Source organism: Brachycentrus maculatus, unplaced genomic scaffold, assembly GCF_059751285.1.
Source record: "Brachycentrus maculatus isolate JH-2025_06_01 unplaced genomic scaffold, ASM5975128v1 h1tg000046l, whole genome shotgun sequence".
NCBI classification, from domain to species: Eukaryota; Metazoa; Arthropoda; class Insecta; order Trichoptera; family Brachycentridae; genus Brachycentrus; species Brachycentrus maculatus.
Window position 1 is genome coordinate 121,975 of NW_028280800.1, and position 23,025 is coordinate 144,999.

The following is a 23,025-nucleotide window of genomic DNA, read 5'->3' on the forward strand; positions in this document are numbered from 1 at the left end:
ATGATGAAATAAGGAAAGAATGTAAGGCTGAGATAAGCATTATCGATAAAATTAAGAAAGGTGTGTTGAGATGGTTTGGACATGTGGAGCGTATGAGTGAAGAAAGAACGGTTAAACAAATTTATGAGGCGAATGTAGTTGGAAAAGAAACAGAGGACGACCGAGGAAAACTTGGCACAATCAGGTATGTCAAATACTTGAAAGCGGCCGGGTCAGGAGTCGTATGGTATGGTATAATAATCGTCGGGTATGTATGAGGAGATGCATGAATGTAGAAGAGGCAAAGAATGTTTGCAAAGACAGAGTGGTGTGGCGTTCGATTCTCTCTGCCTACTCCTGGGGGGAAGCGGCGTGATGGTTAGTTAGTTAGTAAGTTAGTTATTTTTCAAATTATTTTCAGACATCTCAAAATAGATGAAGAACAATATGGAAGTCTGGGCATTTACGGGACTTACGACCGTAATAGGCTGGTGTAAGGGCGTTTGTGTCCGGCACTTTAGTTAGCGTGCTAAAACGATGATTGGCTTTGAAAAAATATTTTTATCATTTTTTTTTTCTCCTTACCATTCAATAACTTGTTTCTTTTCAAAACCATTCATTTATTTCGAAGAAAAACTTGGTTGAAATTTTTTTTAACTAACAGTCATACCGCTATTCCACGGGGGTAGCCAGAGAGAATACAGCGCCACACCAATCTGTTTTTGCAAATGATCTTCGCCTCTTCCGTATTCATGCCTCTCCTCATACATACCCACCGATTATTCCGACTCCTGGCCTGATCACATTCAAGTATGTATTTGAATTACTTGATCATGCCTCGTCTCTCGGCTTTCCTCTGCTTCTATTACTAACCAGATAACCCCTTATAAATTTGTTTTACTATTTTTTCTACACTCATTCGATTCACATGCCAAACCATTTATTATTTATCATTTCCGTAATAAGGGGTACGCAAGATTGAGGTCTTTCTTAAGTGGTGCGTATGAAAAACTGTTTGAGAACCACTGGTCTAATAAATTAATCTAACAGTGAAAATAATTATCAGGCTTGTCAATGAATAAACTCTCTTATTCCAAACATTATAATGTTTTCTTTTTATGAATTCTGGTATATTTTGGGGGTCTCCATTTTAAATTGAGGAGTTAAATTTCATTTATTAATTCGACAGGCACTTTATGGTAATGTCTTTTTATTATTTTTGACATCTCATCAAAGATGCAGAAGAATATGGAAGTCTGGGCATTTGTGATCTCACCAATAGATGTCTCTTATGAAGTTCTAGTGATTCAAGAACACTGTTTTAAAATTGGTTCATATATATAGAACTTCCAAGAATTTGAGTAGTGTGGTTGTCAATAATGGGTAGAATTGGTGAATGTTACACGTGTGTAAAGTGATCCCTAAAACAAGCCTATGACGGTCGTCAGCCCCGTAAATGCCTTGACTTCCATATTCTTCTTCATCTTTGATGAGATGTCAAAAAATAATATGAAAAATAACTCCTATAATTGGAGATAATCTATATTTGTAAACAAGTATTTGGACACATTCGAAATGTTGTAATGTCTTTACATTTTAAATTTAAGTTTTACTTTATTATTTTTTGTACTGACATTTCTTGGTGGAACTGCATTTTATATAATAAAAAAAAACAACTAGGTTAATTTTAAGTTTATTCCACATATATTTAATTTGACCAGTGACTGGGTTTTTCGTCGTTACCGGCATCGTCAGTCTGATGATGCCACTAACGACGAAACCCGGTCACTGGTCAAATAAAATATATTGCTCACTCCTTTTAAGAACGTCATAAATAAAAAATCGACAATTTTCAGTTGTGCATGTTTTCAGAATGCCCAGAAAATGTACTATATCCCAGCAAAAGAGGCATATTTTAAACTTAATATTTACCCGCTATAGGGCAAAAAGTGTTGTTTTTGCATTTTGAAGAAAAGGTATTGTTTAATTATTTTTTTAAATATACGAAATATTTTTCGAATGGAGATAAAACCTTCAGGTTTTACCTAAAAAGATCTGTTGCACAGTAAAAAGTTCAATAAGTGGCTTGATATATATTTTTAATACATTGTATTTTATTTTTAAATTTTAAAAACGTTCTCCTGAAAATCAAGTTTTTTGATTTATGACGTTCTTGAAAGGAGTGAGCGATATGTGGAAAAACTAAATACAGTCGAACTCGGTTATTACGAGCACGGATATATAGCGAGATCTCGGATTAGTTGTTATTTCATTATCGGATGTACGTGTAAGTTTTACTTGGTAAATACTAATATTTCTAAAAAATCAATTGTGACACGTGTTTCGATGCATTCCGCAAACGGTGCATATATTTCAAGAATTCATGGTAGTTGAGGTAGTATTTTAAAATGGCGCCATATAAATTATCCAATATTACATATTATTATTTATCTCTTTATTATTTACCAAGTAAAACATAAATTAAGTTTGAAAATGACATACGAAATGATTATAATGGCCGCTAAAAAATGTTTACATGCGGCAACACTTGAATTTAAGCAAGTTATATACAGTATTATAAATCATTTTGGTTTTCTTTTCATTTTAACGGATTTTCCGTCCATTTTATCTGAAATCCGTTGTGTCCGTTATATTGTTATGCCCGTTATATCAGAAATTTGTTAAATTTCGCTAGTAAAATCAAAGTCCGTTATATCGAGGTATTACTGTACTGTGCCTCCATTGAGTTTTCCAGTGCCGAGGACACATATTAACCTATTATAAAAATACTACAAAAATAAAATTAAAATAAAATACTAAGAAAAAATTGTACTAACTTTCCGTCGTCAATGTTGACCCCAAAGGATATCATATTTCCATCGGCAGGATTCCCATCAATGTCCTCATAAAAGATGGATACATCAGTGCCCAAGTAAAGCATAAGTTGTTCGTCCCCATTGTCGGAATAGATGGTCATCAGGGTTGTTTGGCCTTTTCCTTTAAATAAACAAAAATTCATAATTCATTTAAAACTTAAATGTAATATATTATATTAAATAGATTAAAATTTAATAAAATAGAAGGGCGGAAAAAAACTCCTCCGACGAGACACATACGGTGGCTTGATGGGTCTCCGCAAAAAAACATAAGAATAAATTTTGCTTGTATATATGTATGTATGTATGTATGTATGTATGTATGTATGTATGTATATTTGCATATTAGGAAACATAAATAAACAAGAAATTCTTCAAAATAAATCTATGAGAATAGTGTGTAAAAAATAGTATAATTTATATTTGAAGCACTAACTTTGTAATTTTCCATTTTATAATTAAAATGTAACTTTGGTTTTAAATCACTACACATATTTTATTATAACATAATTATAATGTCTACCAGTTTCGAAGCAAACCGCTTATTTATCAAGACTGATTAAGCATCGAAACCGGTAGACATTATAATTAAGTTGTAATAAAATATTTATAGTGATTTTTAAACAAAGTTACATTTTAATTATATAATTTGTTTACTTTTAAACATATTTTTTAAACGATAAATTGGCCAAATATTTTAAGAATAAATTAGTTTTAAATAAATAAATAAATCAAACATGTTACTAGAAATAAGGGTAAAATAAGACTGCCATTAAAAATTAAAACGAAATCGAAGAATCGTATTATGTATGTATAAGGGTTTAAAAATATATATTAAAATGAGATGCCTGAATGTATGAAGAATGAAAAGGGTCTGAAAGAAATTAAAAAGAAATGTTTTGTGTACTGTTAGAAGATTATGTGTAAATAATACTTTGTATTAAATGTAATATAAATTACCCGAACAAAAATTTTTAAAATATGTGGTTTATTCGAAAAAATTATTCAACAAATAAATTAATTTAAAATAAAATATTTTGTATGGTATAGAACCAACAATATAACCTTCATGAATGCTACAGAAAGATAACATGATTCGGAGGCATGGATGGCCTGGATGACGTTGTCTTTGACAGAAGGACCTACAACCTGAGAACTAGGAGAGCTGACTCCAACAGTCTACAAAGATAAGTTGGGATAGAGCCAGAAAGAAGAAAAAGAATACTAATAATATTACCTTTCATGGTCCGCACGATGAGCAGGAGTGAGAAGTCAGTTGGGAACCCTTCTGGAAAGGCGACAGCCGTTTGTACCGTGAGCTGAGCAGTCTCATCCAGATGATAAGCCCTTTCTACTTCAGCATCCTCGTCAGTAGCGTTACTCCAGCAGTACGGCTTGGTAAGAGTCACTCCGGATGGGATATCAGCGATTCCAATATGCTCCAATAGGTCCACAATTATGCCTAGAAGAAGAAAAAAATAGATGTAAATAAGAAATTGTTTTCACTGAATTATAACAAAAAGTCTATAGATGGTCGAAACGTCAGGAGGAGGAAAAATACATAGATTGACCCAAAAAATACCCAATGCATAAAAAAACTTGCAGCCCTAATAATATTTCATCGAATCATCTTGTAATATATTAGTATATTCCCTAGAAATCCTTTAATTTAATATATTTTATTTTATCCAATTTTTAAAAAATAATTTACGTACATTATTACAGACACAATTATTCCAGATACATAGACAATTATACTATAACAGATACAGAGACAAGTATCAAATCGCTAACTCCTTTCAAGAACGTCATAAATAAAAAATCGTCAATTTTCAGTTGTGCATGTTTTCGGAATGCCCAGAAAATGTATTATATCCCAGCAAAAGAGACATATTTTCAACTTAATATTTACCCGCTACAGGGCAGAAAGTGTTGTTTTTGCATTCTAAAAAAAATGTAGTGTTTAATTATTTTTTTTAATGTGCTAAATATTTTTCAAATGGAGAAAAAACCTTCAAGGTTTACCTAAAAAGATCTGTTGCATAATAAAAAGTTCAATAAGTGGCTTGATATTTATTTTTAATACATTGTATTTTTTATTTATGACGTTCTTGAAAGGAGTGAACGAAATGATGTCGTAATTTCTGTAAATTATTTCATAATTTCACAATTTCACGAACCACAGATTGAGAATGTCTGGCGCCCAGCTATGCGGCCTTTGCCCCCTTACAAAGAAGCAGAGGTCCTTAACCTTTAGATTCGCGAGGCGCTATAAATTGTGAAATATGTCTCTGGTCAAGTAATGACAATTACTTTTGACAGACGCTTCATAACGCTATTGTCATGTAGCTAGAGAAATGTTAGGACACTCCAATATGTGCGATTCGCTTGCCCCAGATATTATGACAGATATATGACAGATGACAATAGAATTTAACTCTGACTGATTTTCTTCTGCGACTCTTGGCGCCTTCTCTAATTTAAAATATTCTTCCTGGTGAAACTAATCTATTACAGAGGCACTGCGGACCGGTCGGATTAAAAGCATTCAGCGAAATCTGTATTTTAAATTGATATAAATTACTGTAAGAAAAACATAATTGAAATATTTTTCAATGATTCCTTTAACGTTTATTTACGGCAGTTGTGTGTTTTCTTTTCCTTTCAATATGAATGACCAACCATCGAATTTAATTATTTTTATCGTGCCAGGAAAAAAACCATTTAAAAAATCACATAACATAAACTCATATAAGAGAAACATTTAAACAAAATCATCATTGCTAACATAGGCAGTATTTTAAAGGTAAAAAACCGGAATACTGTAAATTTCAATGTGACTTATACTTCATAGTCAAGTTCCTGATATTTCAGGTAGTTAAAGTGTGTACTCTCAAATATACAAAGTTAGTACGCGACGTTGTCCGCGAAAAATTTAAATTTGCCAAATAAATGTTTTTTTTTTTTAAATAATTTTTCTAACTTCTTACCTTTCAATATATCTTTTCTTTTTTAAAGCCATTTATTTATTCCTTATTTATTTCGATGTCCGCCTCCGTGGTGTAATGGTCAGCGTGTTTAGCTACCGTGCTGGAGGTCCCGGGTTCGATTCCCAGGGGGGGGGGTGAAAATAAATATTAGTGATTTAACACTGTAATATTTATTTAATATTACCCTGGACTGGTTCCTGAAGCGCAAGAGTGATCACCTTGCCTTCATGTAAGTAATGATCAAGATAACACTGCGTCAATTTGATGCAGTGCCCTATGCACCATTAGGTGCGGATAAGGGTTATAATATTATTTATTTCGAAGAAAAAAAATTCAGTACAAAAGCGGTGTTTTAAGAAAGCAAAAAAACAATTACGTAAAATTTTACCTGGCTTTTGAGAAAAATTAACACGATTTAACATATATCTAGCCTTAATGACCAACTATCGAAATTAATTATTCCTTTATTGTGTCAGGTAAACAAACATCGAAAATTCATAAAATCAGTATTTTCAAAAACTCGGGGGACACCTTGTATTTTTTTAAACCCTGTTTATTTCGTGTTAAATACATTACAGTATTTCATGGACTTGATAGGTTTTAATTTTTTTATGTCCAACACATATTCAATTATGTTTAATCAATAGTTATAAAATTATGTCCTTGAGTCGACGTGGCTACTAGAAAATAATAAAATGCCTACGCAACTTATTTGAGAATCATAAATTAATTGATATCAAGCATCTCGTGATATATATTGAATGTTACATATACAGCATATATGTAACATTAAATCAATGATAGATGATGTTACATTGTATTATTAAATATTCCTTTATAGAAAATAAAACCTACTTCAATTGCATATTTGTACAATGATTAAAGAAAACACTTGTTTTTTACCACTTGAGTTTTATTATAGATTACATGTTTCAGAAGTAAAACTTCCATCATTCAGGTCTGTATAATAACTAAAATATAAAATTTAAAATTGTCCTATAAATAAGGAGAGATTAGTCAAGGGGCGGAGTTTGAAAACAAAGGAAAAATGGAAAGCAAAGGTGAAGAATTTTGAAACAATATATTATTTAACAAATTATTATTAGAATTTAGGTTTTTTTGGATTTCTAAATTTTCAAGATAATTTATAATTTGGCCTTTATATGGAACAAGGTGTTATTATTTTAATTTATGAGAGTGAAATGAGTGATTAGTATCTATTATATGATTGGCAAATTCCGAAAAATAATTACTAACAAGACCGCTATGATGTTCTTTAATTCTAATGGACTTCCACCTCCATCATAACTCCCCAACACGTTACCACTTACGACAGAATAGGACACTTATCGCATATTTATTGACATCGCTCAACTGGACCTGCGAAAAGAGAGCGAATAATTGCATCCGTTGGCTTGTCAAATAAAAAGAGTTTTTAAAAAATAACCCGTTCACGATAAATTAGAGTATTTGTTACTGCTAAGTTTGAGTTGCTTAGTGGTATTACGAAATGCAACAAACTAATTACTAAATTAATTTATACTAAGCCTTTTTATTGATATCTCAACAAAGGCTTATTAAAAAATATTCAAAATATAACGATAACACTGCTTTTATATTATGCATTGCCCTATGCACCATTGGGGTATGGATAAGGATTTAAAGGAGACACTCTTAAAGTAATTATTGATATAAGCATTATTGTTTTTTTTCTGTGACGCTTGAAAAAGAGGCAAGCTACTTAGAAAAATATTCAAACACTCACCGTCTTGGGCTGATGCTGCCGAAATTGAAAAAACGAAGATCAAAAGTATGGTCAAGATCGCCGTTTTTATTTGAAATTTTCCGTGTCCATTTTGTTTGCGAGGGTCGGCCGCCATCTTGATATCCCGGCCGCCACTTTCTTCCTCCTCATCGTCGAGTTCCTGCCGTTGCGTCACGTTTCCGTATGGACTTCCACCTCCATCATAACTCCCCAACATGTTACCACTTACGACAGAATAGGACACTTATCGCATATTTATTGACATCGCTCAACTGGACCTGCGAAAAGAGAGCGAATAATTGGATCCGTCGGCTTGTCAAATAAAAAGAGTTTTTAAAAAAATGCTCGTTCATGACAAATGAGAGTTTGAAAACAAATCAAGCTTTCTGCATTTGTTTTTTTTTTTTAATCTTAAATTTACCTTTTCTGGACATCATAATAAAATCCCTACAATAATTATTCATGACTGATGAAGGGTTTTAAAAAAACAAATCTCTTCTATGATTTTATTTTAAATCTTACAATATTCATGAAATTCATAAAATTATTGAAATTTGCGATATTCATGAAATTCATGAAATTCGTGATATTCATGAAATTCATGAATGTCGCGAAATTCGTGATATTCGTGAAATTCATGAAATTTATTGAATATAATTTTATGTTTATACAAACTCAGTGCATGGATTACAGCGTGCGGTTTCCAAACTGTTTTTCAACTGAAATCCAATTTTTTAAGTATCTTCGCGTTCGACGTTAAACATGATTTTATCATTAAAAAAAATATATTTTTCTGAATATATATAACTATATATATATATATATATATATATATATATATATATATATATATATATATATATATATATATATATATATATATATATATATATATATATATATATATATATATATATATATATATATATATATATATATATGTTATGCAAACCTAAAATAAGATAATATTACTTTAAATAAATTTGTATTTAAACCCAAAATATGATGATATTATTTACAAAATGGGATAATAGTATTTACAAGTACAAATATTCAAACAACGAAACCAAATATTCAAATATATAAAACCAATATAAAAAATTAATACATTTGAATAAATGACAATTAAAGTAAGATCTTTTCAGAACTTATAATATTTTATCCTTTTTAACCGATTCCAAAAGATTTTTCTTAACATTTTTTTATAATTTCATTATTTCAATATTAATACAAAAATAAATCGTTCAATGTCAATACTAGGTTAGTATAACATTTCATTGTTTTTGTACAATTTTTTTTTAAATCTTTTGAAAATGACCATTTAAAAATGTATTTAATACTTTTTTTAATCATTATTTTCATGCTAAAAAAATATGTTTTGACGCAGTATCCTTTTACTTCGTGGTAAGACTTGTGCACCAATACCGAAATACTGTTTTAAAAAATAAAATAAAAACCGCAATTAAGTTTGAAGGTAAAAATAGAATTAAGAAATTAAATATATATCTACATGTTTCAGTTTTAATCCATTTTCTTAGTTTAAAATCCAATGAAAGAAAATGCTGTTAATGAACACCTAGAATTTTCCGCCTACATCGAAATATTTCTTTTTTTCATTTATTTATTATACTCTTTATATTGCGGAAATAAGATTTATATAAACAGCTAAATTCCATTAAAAAAACAATGAAATAAAATTCCGTTTGTGTTTTTTTTTCATAAGATAAATGATGTCATTTTTGTATATTCGATACCAAATATCGCTCACTCCTTTCAACAACGTCATATATAAAATACTTGATTTTTCAGGAGATCGTTTTTAAAATTTAAGAATATAATGAGATGTTTTAAAAATAAATATCAAGCCACTTATAGAACTTTTTACTGTGCAACAGATTTTTAGGTAAAACCTGGAGGTTTTTTCTCCATTTGAAAAATATTTTGTATATTTAAAAAAATAATTAAACAAACCTTTTATTCAAAATGCAAAAACAACACTTTCTGCCTAATATTAAGTTAAAAATATGTCGCTTTTGCTGGGATATAGTACATCTTCTGGGCATTCCGAAAACATGAACAGCTGAAAATTTACGATTTTTTTTATATATGATGTTCTTGAAAGGAGTGAGCGATAGATGTGCATTCCTTTGTGTTTTCAAAACACATAAAACTAGCTATGAATCCTTATCTTTATTCAACAGGACTTCCGTCAATATGTGGCTGCAATATTTGTATGGACACGGGAGCCGTGTTCAACGCACAGAATTATCTTTTATTCTGGCATGGATTTATGATTTTAATTTATGATGACGTTGTTGAAAGGAGTGAGCGATATGTGTGATACCGTATTTGAAAATTATTCGGAATGCATCGAAACACGTGTCACAATATATTTTAAGAAATAGTGGTATTCATTAAGTGAAATTCAAATTACAAAATGAATAGGTACTACCACAAAGCGACCGAATCTATTATCGAGAATTTTTTTTTAAAAGTTGTTTCTTACCGTTTCCTTGTATCCCGCCCGCCACCCAAGTCTTGCGCTCTCGTTTGGTATCGTGGCCTGCTCGGAACCGAACCCAGTGTCCAGTGGAGAGTGGATAGTAGTCGGCCACTCCCGTCCGCTTCCCTTGGGCCTCTGTGCCTATGAAGGAACTGTCGCTAAAAGCAAACCAACTGATTCCTGATTGCTTCACCAGACTTCTAATGAGGGGTTGACAACCATAACTGTTGACACTTTTCTGGTATACTGCACATTAGCAAAAAAAAATATTTACATAAATTGCATACATTTATTTAAATCACAATTTTAAACATATTTTTTTTTTTTTAATTGCAGAGACAAACCAAGCCACCTTGTGTGTCTTGTCAGTGGGGTTCTTTTTTAATACAATACATCATTGTTTTTAACCATTTTAACCTAATATACACACAAAAAAGAGAGAAAAATTAAGAATATAAAGATTTTACAATTTTCATAAAATTAACTCTTGATCATTCACCCATTCCTTTATTTTACCTTCGTTCCATACTTTATTTTGACCTCTAACATCCGTCGGCAACAAATTAAAAATGTTCAGAACTATATATTGCAGTGTTCGACTGCCATATTTATTGTTCTTCTTCTTTTTCTTCTTCTTCTTTTTGTAGATCCTAGGGATCTGTTTGTGCCTCCGCATGTCGCTCTTGGGATGTTGACTCCAAGCTGTCTTTCCATCTTTTCAGAGGTCTGCCTGGGGGTCTGCGTACTTCAGGGTTGCCTTGGAGGGCGATACGGGGAAGTCTGTCTTCTGACATTCTGTTATTCATTCATTTATTATTAATTCTTATAATGTAACTATGTAATATAATTCTTGTAATATAACGTATTTTTTTAATGAATCATTAAATGTACCATCGGCACGGGAAAACTCAATAAACGTACATTGGATGCGTTACTTTTCTTAAAATCATACCGAAACTGTGCGATTTTTTTATTAAATTTTAAAGAAATCTGTTGATGTTGCCGACTCCTGAATCAATAAGGCAATCAAAGTGCGTTGTATCAATTATGTTTATATCATAGCGGCCATATATCTTAAATAGGATACGCAATGCCTACCAAATAATCATTACATAGCACTCGCATCTAAATATCCATCAGATGAATAATCTAGATATATCGATATGAGTGTGAATGCGATTGAGGGCACTTCAAAGCTGCAATAGTGTTTTTACTAGGGTATGCATTAAAGTATTAAAGGTTTTCCATAAATAATTTTACCGGTAAATATGGTTGAATTCCATTACCGAAACTGGTGAATTCATTTTTATAACATTTTGGGTGTTCCTAAATCCTTGTTCCCAAATCTGGGTTTCACCACTTATTTTAACATTTTTGTTATTTTTACATTATGGATATCTCAGCATAAATAAAAAATAATAATAAACCCTTATCCGCACCCCAATGGTGCATAGGGCACTGTGTCATATTAACGCAGTGTTATCTTGATCGTTTACACATGAAGGAAAGGTGATCAGCCCTCCGCTTCAGGTACCAGTCCATGGTAATATTGAATAAATATTACAGTGAAAAAATCACTTTTATTTATTTTACCCCCTTGGAAATCGAACCCGGGACCTCCAGAACGGTAGCTGAGCGTGCTGACCATTACACTACGGAGGCGGACAAAAATCTCAGCAAAGATGAAGAAAAATATGCAAGTAGGGGTATTTTCGGGACTTAGGGTGGTTTAAGTGATCTTTTTTATACGCGTGTAACATTATCCATTCGACATTAGTAACATACTAATAATGCATAACTTAACATTACCCAATCCTGTTGGGTAATGTTCGAAAACTGACAAAAATAAATTGGAATTTGCAGTGTACCCATGTATACCTAGTCTATCCAACACTGGTCGGGTAATTTGAGGTTAGGTTAGGATAGTTTAGGTTATTTAAATTTAATTTAAAATATGTTTGGTACCTTTTTAAAGATATTTTTAAATACTAAAATGTATAAAATAAAATATTTTGTTTAAATGTTCCTTTGCCCTGGCTCTATATTTATATTGTCCACGATTTTTCAACATTCTAGATGTTTTCGGGTAAACTGCGAATTAAATTTTATTTTTGTCAGTTTTTAAAGTTTACACAACAGCATTGGGTAATGCTAAGTTAACCCGTATTCTAGCATTACCCGCAACATAAACATAGACAGGCGCCGTGGCGTAGTTGGGCAGACGCTCGACTGCGAAACTGGCGTCGCGGGTTCGATTCCTGCCAATTGCAAAATAATTTTTACAAAATGTATTCCATTGGCCTGGGTGATGTATTTTTTACACTAACTTTACCTATCCTTACTTTCCTACCTGCAGACAAGCCTCTAAAAGTAGAGGATTTGCGGGTTATTCCTTTTAAAAATATATATACCTACAACATAGATTACATGGTACTCTAACTAACTAACTAACCATCACGGCGCTTCCCGCAGGGGTAGGTAGAGAGAATAGAAGGTCACACCACTCAGTCTTTGCAAACATTCTTCGCCTCTTCCACGTTCATGCATCTCCTCATACATACTCCTTATTACGACTCCTAACCTGACCACTTTCAAGTATTTGGCATACCTGATCGTGCCATGTTTCTCGGTCTTCCTCTGCTCCTTTTTCCATTGACGTTCTTTCCTCACTCATTCGTTCTACGTGTCCAAACCAACTCAACACACCTTTCTTAATATTATCGATAATGCTTATCTCAACTTTGCATTCCTTCCTTATTTCACTATTCGAACATCTATCATACATACTTCTGTCGCACATTCTTCTGAGAGATCGCATTTCGACTGCATTCAGTCTACTTTCATCCTTCTTTTGCTAACTCCATGTTTCACTTCCATACATTAGAGTTGGAACCAGGATACATGGTACTAGTGATTTCAAATCCTTTTAAAGTTGTTTTAATTAATTAGAAATATATATGTTTTCTTTTTTGTATCGAATTCCAACGAAACCGATCAACATTTTAAATGAACGCGTCTCATTACGATTTGGTTCAAAAAGATTGATTGCGTCATCTATGCAAATATGGCCGAACGGAAGAGGCGCCAATGGCGGCCATTTGTCAGATGGAATATTTATTATCACTTGTCGTAAATCTTCATAACTCATAACTTGCTCCCAAACAGTATGTGCCAGATTCCATTAGTACAATTATTATTATATTAAATGGCCTAGATGCCGTTTACAATGAGGAATTCCAGTGTCAAATAATCGCTTTGAGAAAAGCCGAATCGTCCGAAGAAAATGTATTAGAGTCAAAATCTAATATTTTATTTTTATTTCTTTCAAAACATATTACATACATAAGTATACATATAATATTCCCGATGAGTAATTTCTATTTATCATTTTGGGACATGGGATTAAGGTTAACAAGACTGGAACACAAATAATAAAGTAACAAAAAAGATTTTTTTTTAAATAACCAATACTAATACTAATACATGGCAAAATATAAAAACAATAAATAGGCATAAGAAGCATATTTAAAAGAAATAAATGAGAAAAACATAAGGTAAGAAGCATATTTAAAATAAACAAATGATAAAATATAAAAAATGAGAAAATATAACAAATGAGAGAATATAAAAAACATAAGGTAAAAACAAAATAAGAAAATATGACTAATCACTACATATCGCTCACTCCTTTCAAGAACGTCATAAATCAAAAATCGACAATTTTCAGTTGTGCATGTTTTCGGAATGCCCAGAAAATGTACTATATTCCAGCAAAAGAGGCATATTTTTAACTTAATATTTACCCGCTACAGGGCAGAAAGTATTGTTTTTGCATTTTGAGGAAAAGGTATTGTTTAATTTATTTTTTTTAAATATACTAAATATTTTTCAAATGGAGAAAAAACTTTCAGGTTGTACCTAAAAATATCTGTTGGAGAGTAAATAGTTCAGTAAGTGGCTTGATGTTTATTTTCAATACATTGTGTTATATTTTTAAACTTTAAAAACATTCTCCTGAAAAATCAAGTTTTTTGATTTATGACGCTCTTGAAAGGAGTGAGCGATACATATCTTTCCATAAAGAACCTTCTCAGATCATTTATTTTGAAAGTAACTGGACTTCCCCATTTCATAGTCCCATGTGAAACTGTTTTTAAAAAAACAGGGCTTTTTTTAAACAAAGAAGGTCCCGGAAGTCACAAAACAAATTCAAATATCATTTTTGTTTTTTAAGTAATAACCCGCAAAGCCTCTATTAGAGGCTTGTCTGCAGGTAGGATAGTAAGGATAGGGAAGGTAAATGTAAAAATACATCACAAACACCCAGACCAATTGAAAATAAATCTTTCTCGAATTCATCTTGTAATTTCAATACTCATTATAATACCATATTTTTTCATTTTGACGAATTACCATATATAAATATAGATTTAATTACGTAAGCAAAAATATATGTGTCGTAGAATTAATTTTAAAAAAAATTGTGAAAAAAGGTGCCGGAATTCCGTTCCACCGCGTTACATTCTTCTAACCCTTATCCGCATTCAATGGGTGCATTGGGCACTGCATCGTATTGACGCACTTTTATCTCGTTCGTTACTTACAAGAATGCAAGATGATCACTCCTACGCTCTAGGGACCAGTCCAGGGTAATATGAAATAAATATTAGAGTGTAAAATCACAAATATTTATTTCCTCCCCCCACCCCTGGAATCGAACCCAGGACCTCCAGCACAGTAGCTAAACACGCTAACCATCACACCACGGGGGCGGACAAAAAGGATACTAAAATAAAATATCAAATGTGCCCTCGGCACGGGAAAACTCAGTGAGGGCACATTATTGTAATTTTCATTTGTAATTATAGGTATAGTAAAAAAATTGATATCTCAACATGGATAAAGAAGAATATAGAAGTCGGATATTTACAGTCTTGTGACCAGATTCAGATTTTTTATTTTTTATTATTTTATTTCATTATATACAAATCAACAAATTACAATAATGTTGTATGTAATTTTAATTAGTTATATGGTGTTTAAAAATTATGCGGAATGCTTCAAAACACGTACCTATCACAATAGATTTTAAGATATATATAGTGGTAAAGTAAAACTTAAATTAAAAAAGTAAAATAACCTTTCACAATAAATGAAAACTCAGTGATGATACATGAAAATTTATAAAATGACATAATTGGATGTCAACAAGGGTCAGTAAAGAAGAAAAACAAATGCCAAATGTACAATTTTTGTAAAAATATTTATTGTTTGTATAGTACAGCACAGTTTTCGGATAAATATTATAGATATATGATTGTCTTTACAAATATACGCATATAAAAATAAAAAGTCTCAGTTGGTGTTGGAATTTCCAGAATATACAATGTGGATGGAATAGGGTACCGTAGAACAGGGCTACTTGAAATTTGATGTGTTACTTGAGCCAAGTCCAAAAAAAAAAATTTATCTGTATTTGGTCTACAAAAATTAACGTATCGACATGATTCATGTTTCCCTGACAGGTGACACTTATTGTCACGATACTTCGATCGATATTACAATCTAAACATTTTTTTTGCACTGGGCTCAAGTAACACATCAAAGTTCAAGTAGCCCCGTTCTACGGTACACATATCGATCTGCTCAAGGTCTTGGTGGACAGTCGGGCTGGACGTTAGGATGGGTTAAGAAAAATGACGGTTCCCTTTCCATCTTTTCGTAGATTCTATTTATTGTAGGGTACGGAGTCAAGTCCACCTTAAATCTGAAACATAAAATAGTATTAATATCTATATCGCTCACTCCTTTCAACAACGTCATACATCAAAAAACTTGATTTTTCAGGAGATCGTTTTTAAAGTTTAAAAATATAATACAATGTATTAATAATAAATATCAAGCCACTTATTGAACTATTTACTGTGCAACAGATCTTTTTAGGTTAAACCTGAATGTTTTTTCTCCATTTGAAAAATATTTAGTTTATTTAAAAAATAGTTAAAGAATACCTTTTCTTCAAAATGCAAAAACAACACTTTCTGCCCTGTAGCGGGTTAATATTAAGTTAAAAATATGCCACTTTGCTGGGATATAATACATTTTCTGGGCATTCCGAAAACATGCATAACTGGAATTTGATGATTTTTGATATGTGACGTTGTTGAAAAGAGTGAGCAATATGCAAAGCTGAGATAAGCATTATCGAATAGATGAATGTGCAGCAAAACGATGTATGATAGATGTTGGAACGGTGATATAGGGAAAAAATGCAAGGCTGAAATAAGTATTATCGATAAAATAACCCTAATCCTAAATCAAATGAAGCTTAGCGTGCGTCGAAGAGGTACTAGACAAAAATCTATATTCGCAGTATTTTTACATAATGCAAACTATGCCATGTTCTCTCCGATTCCGCGGCTTCACATGTTAGCCAATGCTTTTGAAAGTATAGATTTATTTAATATATTGTTATCCACCTTGAAGTCTATACTCTCTCAGCATTTCTTCTCCATGTTATAATGGATAAATTTTAAACATTGTGTTTCACTCTCTCTCGCTGCTCGCTGATAGTGTGTGAAAGAGACGTGTATTTACCAGTGCTTACTATTTGTTATTTTATTATTATTTTATGTTTAAGACTTTTTTGTTTCTCTATAAGTGTATTTTTAACTTAGATATAGTATATATTTATTATGTTAAAGGCATCAGCCGTTGAATAAATAAATAAATAAAATCAAGAAAGGAGTGTTGATATGGTTTGAACTTGTGGAACGAATGAGTGAGGAAAAAACAGTTATGTAATCAAATACATGAGGTTAATGTGGTTGAAAATAAAAGCAAAGGAAAACATTACATGATCAAGTATTTCAAATACTTGAAAGTGGTCAGGTCAGAAGTCAGAATGATCGGCGGGTATGTATAAAGAGATGTCGCTCACTCCTTTCAAGAACGTCATAAATCAAAAATTGTCAATTTTCAGTTATGCATGTTTTCGGAATGCCCAGAAAATGTACTATATCCCAGCAAAAGAGGCATATTTTTAAATTAATATTTACCCGCTACAGGGCAGAAAGTGTTGTTTTTGCATTTTAAAGAAAAGGTATTGTTTGATTTTTTTTTTAAATATGCTAAATATTTTTCAAATGGAGAAAAAATCTTTTAGGTTTTACCTAAAAAGATCTGTTGCACAGTAAAAAAATCAATAAGTAGCTTGATATTTATTTTTAATGCATTGTGTTATATTTTTACTTTAAAAACTTTAAAAACGTTCTCCTAAAAAAATCTAGTTTTTTGATTTATGACGTTCTTGAAGGGAGTGAGCGATGTGTGATTATGGAAGAGGGAAAAAATCTTTCTGCTTGCCCCTGCAATCAAGCAGCGCGATGGTTAGTTAGAAAGTTAGTTGATATTCGCTTTGAAAAAGTTTAAATTTTGCAAGAAATGTCACACACCTTGCATCCAGAATCAGTAAGTGGATTAGAGGTAGATTCAAGTAAAGCAAGGTTCCAACAACATGTGAATCTTACCTACTTTTTTGTTAACTAATTAACCATCACACACCTTCCTAGCAGAGAATAGAACGCCACACCAATCTGTCTTTGCAAACAATCTTTGCTCCTTCCAAATTCATGCATCCGCATACATTCTTCTAACCCTTATCCGCACCCAATGGTGCATAGGGTACTGCATCATATAGAAGCAGTGTGATCTTGATCGTTAAATACACGAAGGAAAGGTGATCAGCCCTCCGCTTCAGGTACCAGTCCAGGGTCATATTAAATAAATATTATACTGAAAAATCACAAATATTTATTTTGACCATCTTGGGAATGGAACCCGGGACCTCCAGAATGGTAGCCTAGTGTGCTGAACATTACACTACGGAGGCGGACAACAAACTTTAATTATAATATGTAACTTAATTACAGTACATAATTATATTTTCTGTTCATCTGTTAATAAATTACATCATACATACCTGCCGATTATTCCGACTTCTGACCTGACCACTTAAATACTTACTTTTTAGCATTGTATATTTGTGGGCCAAGAGCGATATCAGCAATGGTGACTCTGTTGCCGATGCAGAACTCTCCGCTGGTCTTCTTGGTGATATCTTCAACGGCAGTCAAACCTCGGTTTATCCAGAACTGGGCAAACTTCATGAACACCTTCTCATCGCTCAGAACAGGCGACTGTTTCAAACCAATATTCTGTAGTGGCTGAATGCCTGATGCAATAATCTGGAAAGAAATATTAACCGAAAAAAGTTACAAATACCATTTCAAAAAATAACCGAATACAGTTAAAGTCTCTTCTCCTCCGTCTTATTCCTCATTGCTGAGGGTTGTGACCCTTGCAGAAGCAATGACTCTTCTCCAGTTATCCCTTGACTGTGCTGCACGTAGCGCTCCAACCACTAAGGTGCCTGCTGCTGCCTTAGTTTGATCGGTCCATCGTGTGGGGATCTTCCTCTTCCTCTCTTCCCCTCCAGGCTAACGATCATAACCAGTCGTTCCAGGCTATCCTCGTTGCCACGCGCAATGTGTCCAAAGAACTGGAGAATCCGTCGGGTATGGATATTGGCTTTTAATGACAGTGAAAGTAACGATTGAATAACACTCTCCTTATCATTCATCGCTTACTTTGTGTCTTTGTGTACTACTTAAAACTTTTACTTCACGACTACAGGTTTCCCTCATTGGGTCATTCTTCTTCTTCAAACCCTTATCCACACCCGATGGTGCATAGGGCACTGCATCATATAAACGCAGTGTTATCTTGATCGTTAGTTGAAACACGAAGGAAAGGTGGTCAGCCCTCCGCTTCAGGCACCAGTCCAGGGTAATATTGAATAAATATTGGAGTGAAAAAATCACATATATTTATTTGATCCCCCCTGGGAATCGAACCCGGGACCTCCAGTACGATAGCCGAGCGTGCTGACCATTACACTACGGAAGCGGACAAACTGCCATTGGGTCAACTATAAACTAAAAAGTTCTCATCTATAACTCTCTACTCTGAAACTAATCCCGAACTCTGAAAAAATACTATTTCTTAACCAGTTGCCAGTTTATCCCTCACGTGACTCGGGCAAGGAGTTTGTGTTGCATTGATGAGTCCGAGTGCTGCTTGGGCAAATCGTATTCCAACTTGGTGGTATTGATTTGCCCGAGCCAAATATATTTATCTGTTTCTTTTGTTGTATTTGTCGTACAGGCGAATTTTCTCGCCAAAATTTGACTTTTAAGTGGTTAAACGTAATTCATGTGATATTTTCTATTTTAAAAGCATTTTTTAATTTGTGGTATGGTAATATAACACTCTCCTTATCATTCATCGTTTACTTTGTGTAATACCAATTAAAATTTTAAATGGTACAATATTTTATATAGTATGTAGTACACAAAGTGAAAGATTAACGGAAAGGGGAGTACATTATTACCATACCACAAAGTAACAATGTTTTTAAAATAAAAAATAAAGTAATGATACTCATTAACCACTAAACAGTCAAATTTTGGCGAGAAAACTCATCGGTGCAGGAAATCATCACTAAAGAACTCGAAACAGGACTACCCGAACCCTGCTCGGGTTAGTCAATAAAAATAAATACATAAATATATTTGGCTCGGGCAAATCAATACCACCAAGTTGGAATACGATTTGCCCGAGCACTCGGACTCATCAATGCAACAAAAACTCCTTGCCCGATAAACTGGCAACTGGTTAAGCACATGTATATTATTTCAAATACTTATATAAGTAATGAAGTTGAAATAACTTACCAAACTGATTTCATTTGCTCTGACTCGGTCAATTTTTTCTGACGGGTAGAGAGGATATGTTCCGGGAAAGCTATCATCCAGGTAATTTAATATATTCAATGATTCTACTAACGTGGTATTATCTGAAAAACAAATAAATAAGTTATTTAATAAAACAAGTGTTGTGATAATCAAAGTGGGCTGTTCATTAGTGTTACGGCGCAATAATTCTAGCAACATGAACTATGACCCCAAGCGCCCGCTAGGGGCAGGGCGGGGTGTACACGGGGAATGTTTACATTATCCCTTATGAGATTGAGGCAGGGAAGACTGCACACACTTGTCCTTATACTGTCATGGAGACCTGTTGAATAAACCGATTGCATCCTAATTACGAGTTATTATTACCTATACCCGAGCCCCGTAATAATATTATGTCTCTATATGAAAATATCTATGGGGATGAGATAAATGGTGATGGTGATGGTGGCTGTGCGGGTTTATTGGTCCGTGTTTCTTAGTATTTTTCAACAGACTGCATATTGTATTGCTGTTTCTTAAAACACATTTTGACAACAGAATTGCCATGATCAGATGAACCATTTCTTGGCTCTTATATTTTTAAGAATGGAACTAAAGTTTAGGTTACTGATACAGTACTTACCTATATCCAGTGTTCAGATAAGACTGCTTTCAAGTATTTGGCATACCTGATCGTGCCAAGTTTTTCTCGGTCTTCCTCTGCTCCTTTTTCCAATTACATTCACCTCATATATTTGTTTAACGATGTATGATCGATGTTCGAATAGTGAAATAAGGAAGGAATGCAAAGCTGAGATAAGCATTATCGATAATATTAAGAAAGGTGTATTGAGATGGTTTGGACATGTAGAACGAATGGGTGAGGAAAGAACAGTAAAACAGATAAGCATATAAATTAAATATTACAGTTAAAATCATAAGGTTTTACCAATTATGAGGGCTGGCACCTTCTGCATGGGATTAATCTTCCTGAATTCTTCATTTAAATTCTCTTTTTTCTTGAATATATCCACTGTACGTAATTCATAATCAATTTCCTTCAGGTGCAAAGCAATCCTAACCCTCCAAGAACAGGAACTTCTCCAAAATGAGTATAAAATTGGCTGAAAAAAAAAATGATGACAGGCTGAATAACGCAGTCATTTCATTTCTACTCACCTCCATTTTACAATTATTAACAGCTTTTTTTATAAATAATTCCGCTATTTCCAGAACGGTAGCCGAGCGTGCTGACCATTACACTACGGAGGCGGACATCCTCATCCTTATTACTTTTTTCATATAGAAGTTATGTCCTTCACCCTTTGATCCTTCAATTATATCATCTGCATCTCATCAAACTATATTCATATTCCACTATATAAACATGAATCTGGAGCGCAGGACTGATCACCCTGCCTTCGATTTGATGCAGTGCCCTATGGACAATCTATGTGCGGATAGGAGACAGAAGAATTCGACTTTTTTATTCCTGACTAATTTGAGATGGTAAAATACAATTATAATCTCTGAAAATGTTGATCACTGGTACCTATAGTCATGGGATGGGGATCGTTGATAGAAAATTGACGGCATAATGACAGGGTGATGATATAAATTAGTTAGTCTGTGGGGTGATGACAGGTGATGCGTGACATAACGGAATAGGTTTTTTTTTACTATTGTTATGTTAAAAATTAACCGGCGACTACTTATGTGGAAAACACCGCTATGCGTTTATTAATTTTTTGCTATTTTAGGTACTGGTAGGTACTTACAGCAATTGTTTAAAACGAACTAAATCATTTGAAGCGGATCACAAAAAAAACGTCGATTTTATAACCTAGCTTTTTTGACATTGACAATAAAAAAACTATTGTCGTTTATTTGTAAATGGCCGTCACCTCGAGTAATATTTGAAATAGTCCGGTATATGAGATAAAAACAATACATTACAGTACAAATTTTATGATTACCTTAGACATGTCTCGAGTTTTCGATCACCAACAATGAAAACTATCTTCCAGAATGAAGATACGTTTTTAATTTATTTAATCTAATGGGTTATCGATGGACTTTGACACGCATAATAAAATGCAAAATAGTATTTATCCGGTTTTATGACAACACCAAGCAATGAACACAGTTGTTTGCTGTTGACTTTATACAATAAATGATCAAAATCGAATATCTCGAATTATACAATTGTCGGAAGATGTTAAAACATTTAGCTCTCACTGGAGGCTAGGCAATAAAAATGTTTATCTTGCTCTTTCATAACATATTCTAGGTCTTATAATGCGTTATCAGTGTGCGCTCGTTTTTTAATCTTTATAAATACTGATCGAAAAATCAAAGCGATGTTTTTTACAACATAATTTTATCTCACAGCATTAACCCTTTCCACTCTGACCATTTTTTCTCATAACTGATCAGCTACTCTGATAAAAAAAATGCGACGTTTTTCTACCATTAAAATAAATATTTTGGTTCCCTAATTTTGGGACACTCTGTCTGTCTGGCAATTCGTATGACCATGTTAATTAAGATTAACTGTATTATCTGAAATATTTTTTGGTAGAATATACTTGGGTGATAGAGAAATCAGTGATTAAAGTTATACCTGCGCCGGGCCAGACATTGTGGCCCACGGAGCTGCCTACTAGAATCATACAGGCCAGAATGTCTGGCCTACAGAGTGGTAAGAGTTAAATATCTGATTTAAATAGGTTTGCCAGATTTCTGAAATGTTTAACCGGGAGACCGGAATGCCCCCAGCATACAGTACACTGAAATAAACATCAAAGTCTTCTTCTTCGTTTTATCCTTAGATCCTCAGGATCTGTTTGTGCCTCCGCCTGTCGCTCTTGGGATGTTGACCGCCAGCTATCTCTCCACCTTTTTGGAGGTCTGCCTGGGGGTCTACATCCTTCAGGGTTTCCTTGAAGGGCGATACGTGGAAGTCTGTCCTCTGACTTCTGTTTACATGCTCATTCCAGTATCACCTTCGTTGTCATCTCCACCTCACAATATCTTCCGTCTTACGCATGCTCCGGATATCAAAGTAATTATCCTAAATAATCCTTCACATCTAAGTATTTTTAGACTTTTTTTGTCT

General features: G+C 33.0%; 2 protein-coding genes across 2 annotated transcripts in view; both read right to left on the reverse strand.

The window, feature by feature from the left end:
- LOC148312251 (uncharacterized) overlaps positions 1-10,235 on the reverse strand; it is a 45,044-nt gene extending 34,809 nt beyond the window's left edge. The window contains exons 1-4 of the mRNA XM_088277528.1: positions 10,117-10,235; positions 7,611-7,888; positions 4,093-4,317; positions 2,817-2,976 (exon numbers count right to left, since the gene is read on the reverse strand). Coding sequence (XP_088133654.1) covers positions 2,817-2,976; positions 4,093-4,317; positions 7,611-7,827 — 602 coding nt within the window. The 5' untranslated portion in view covers positions 7,828-7,888; positions 10,117-10,235. The remainder of the gene's footprint in view (positions 1-2,816; positions 2,977-4,092; positions 4,318-7,610; positions 7,889-10,116) is intronic.
- A 5,122-nt stretch (positions 10,236-15,357) lies between these two features.
- LOC148312252 (putative maleylacetoacetate isomerase) lies at positions 15,358-22,294 on the reverse strand. Its single transcript, XM_088277529.1, has 5 exons — positions 21,884-22,294; positions 20,857-21,031; positions 19,908-20,029; positions 18,139-18,359; positions 15,358-15,880 (listed from the first exon to the last, which is right to left on the reverse strand). Exons 1-5 carry the CDS (start codon positions 21,890-21,892, stop codon positions 15,760-15,762), a joined length of 648 nt encoding a protein of 215 aa, XP_088133655.1. The 5' UTR covers positions 21,893-22,294; the 3' UTR covers positions 15,358-15,759.
- Between the last annotated feature and the right edge of the window lie 731 nt (positions 22,295-23,025).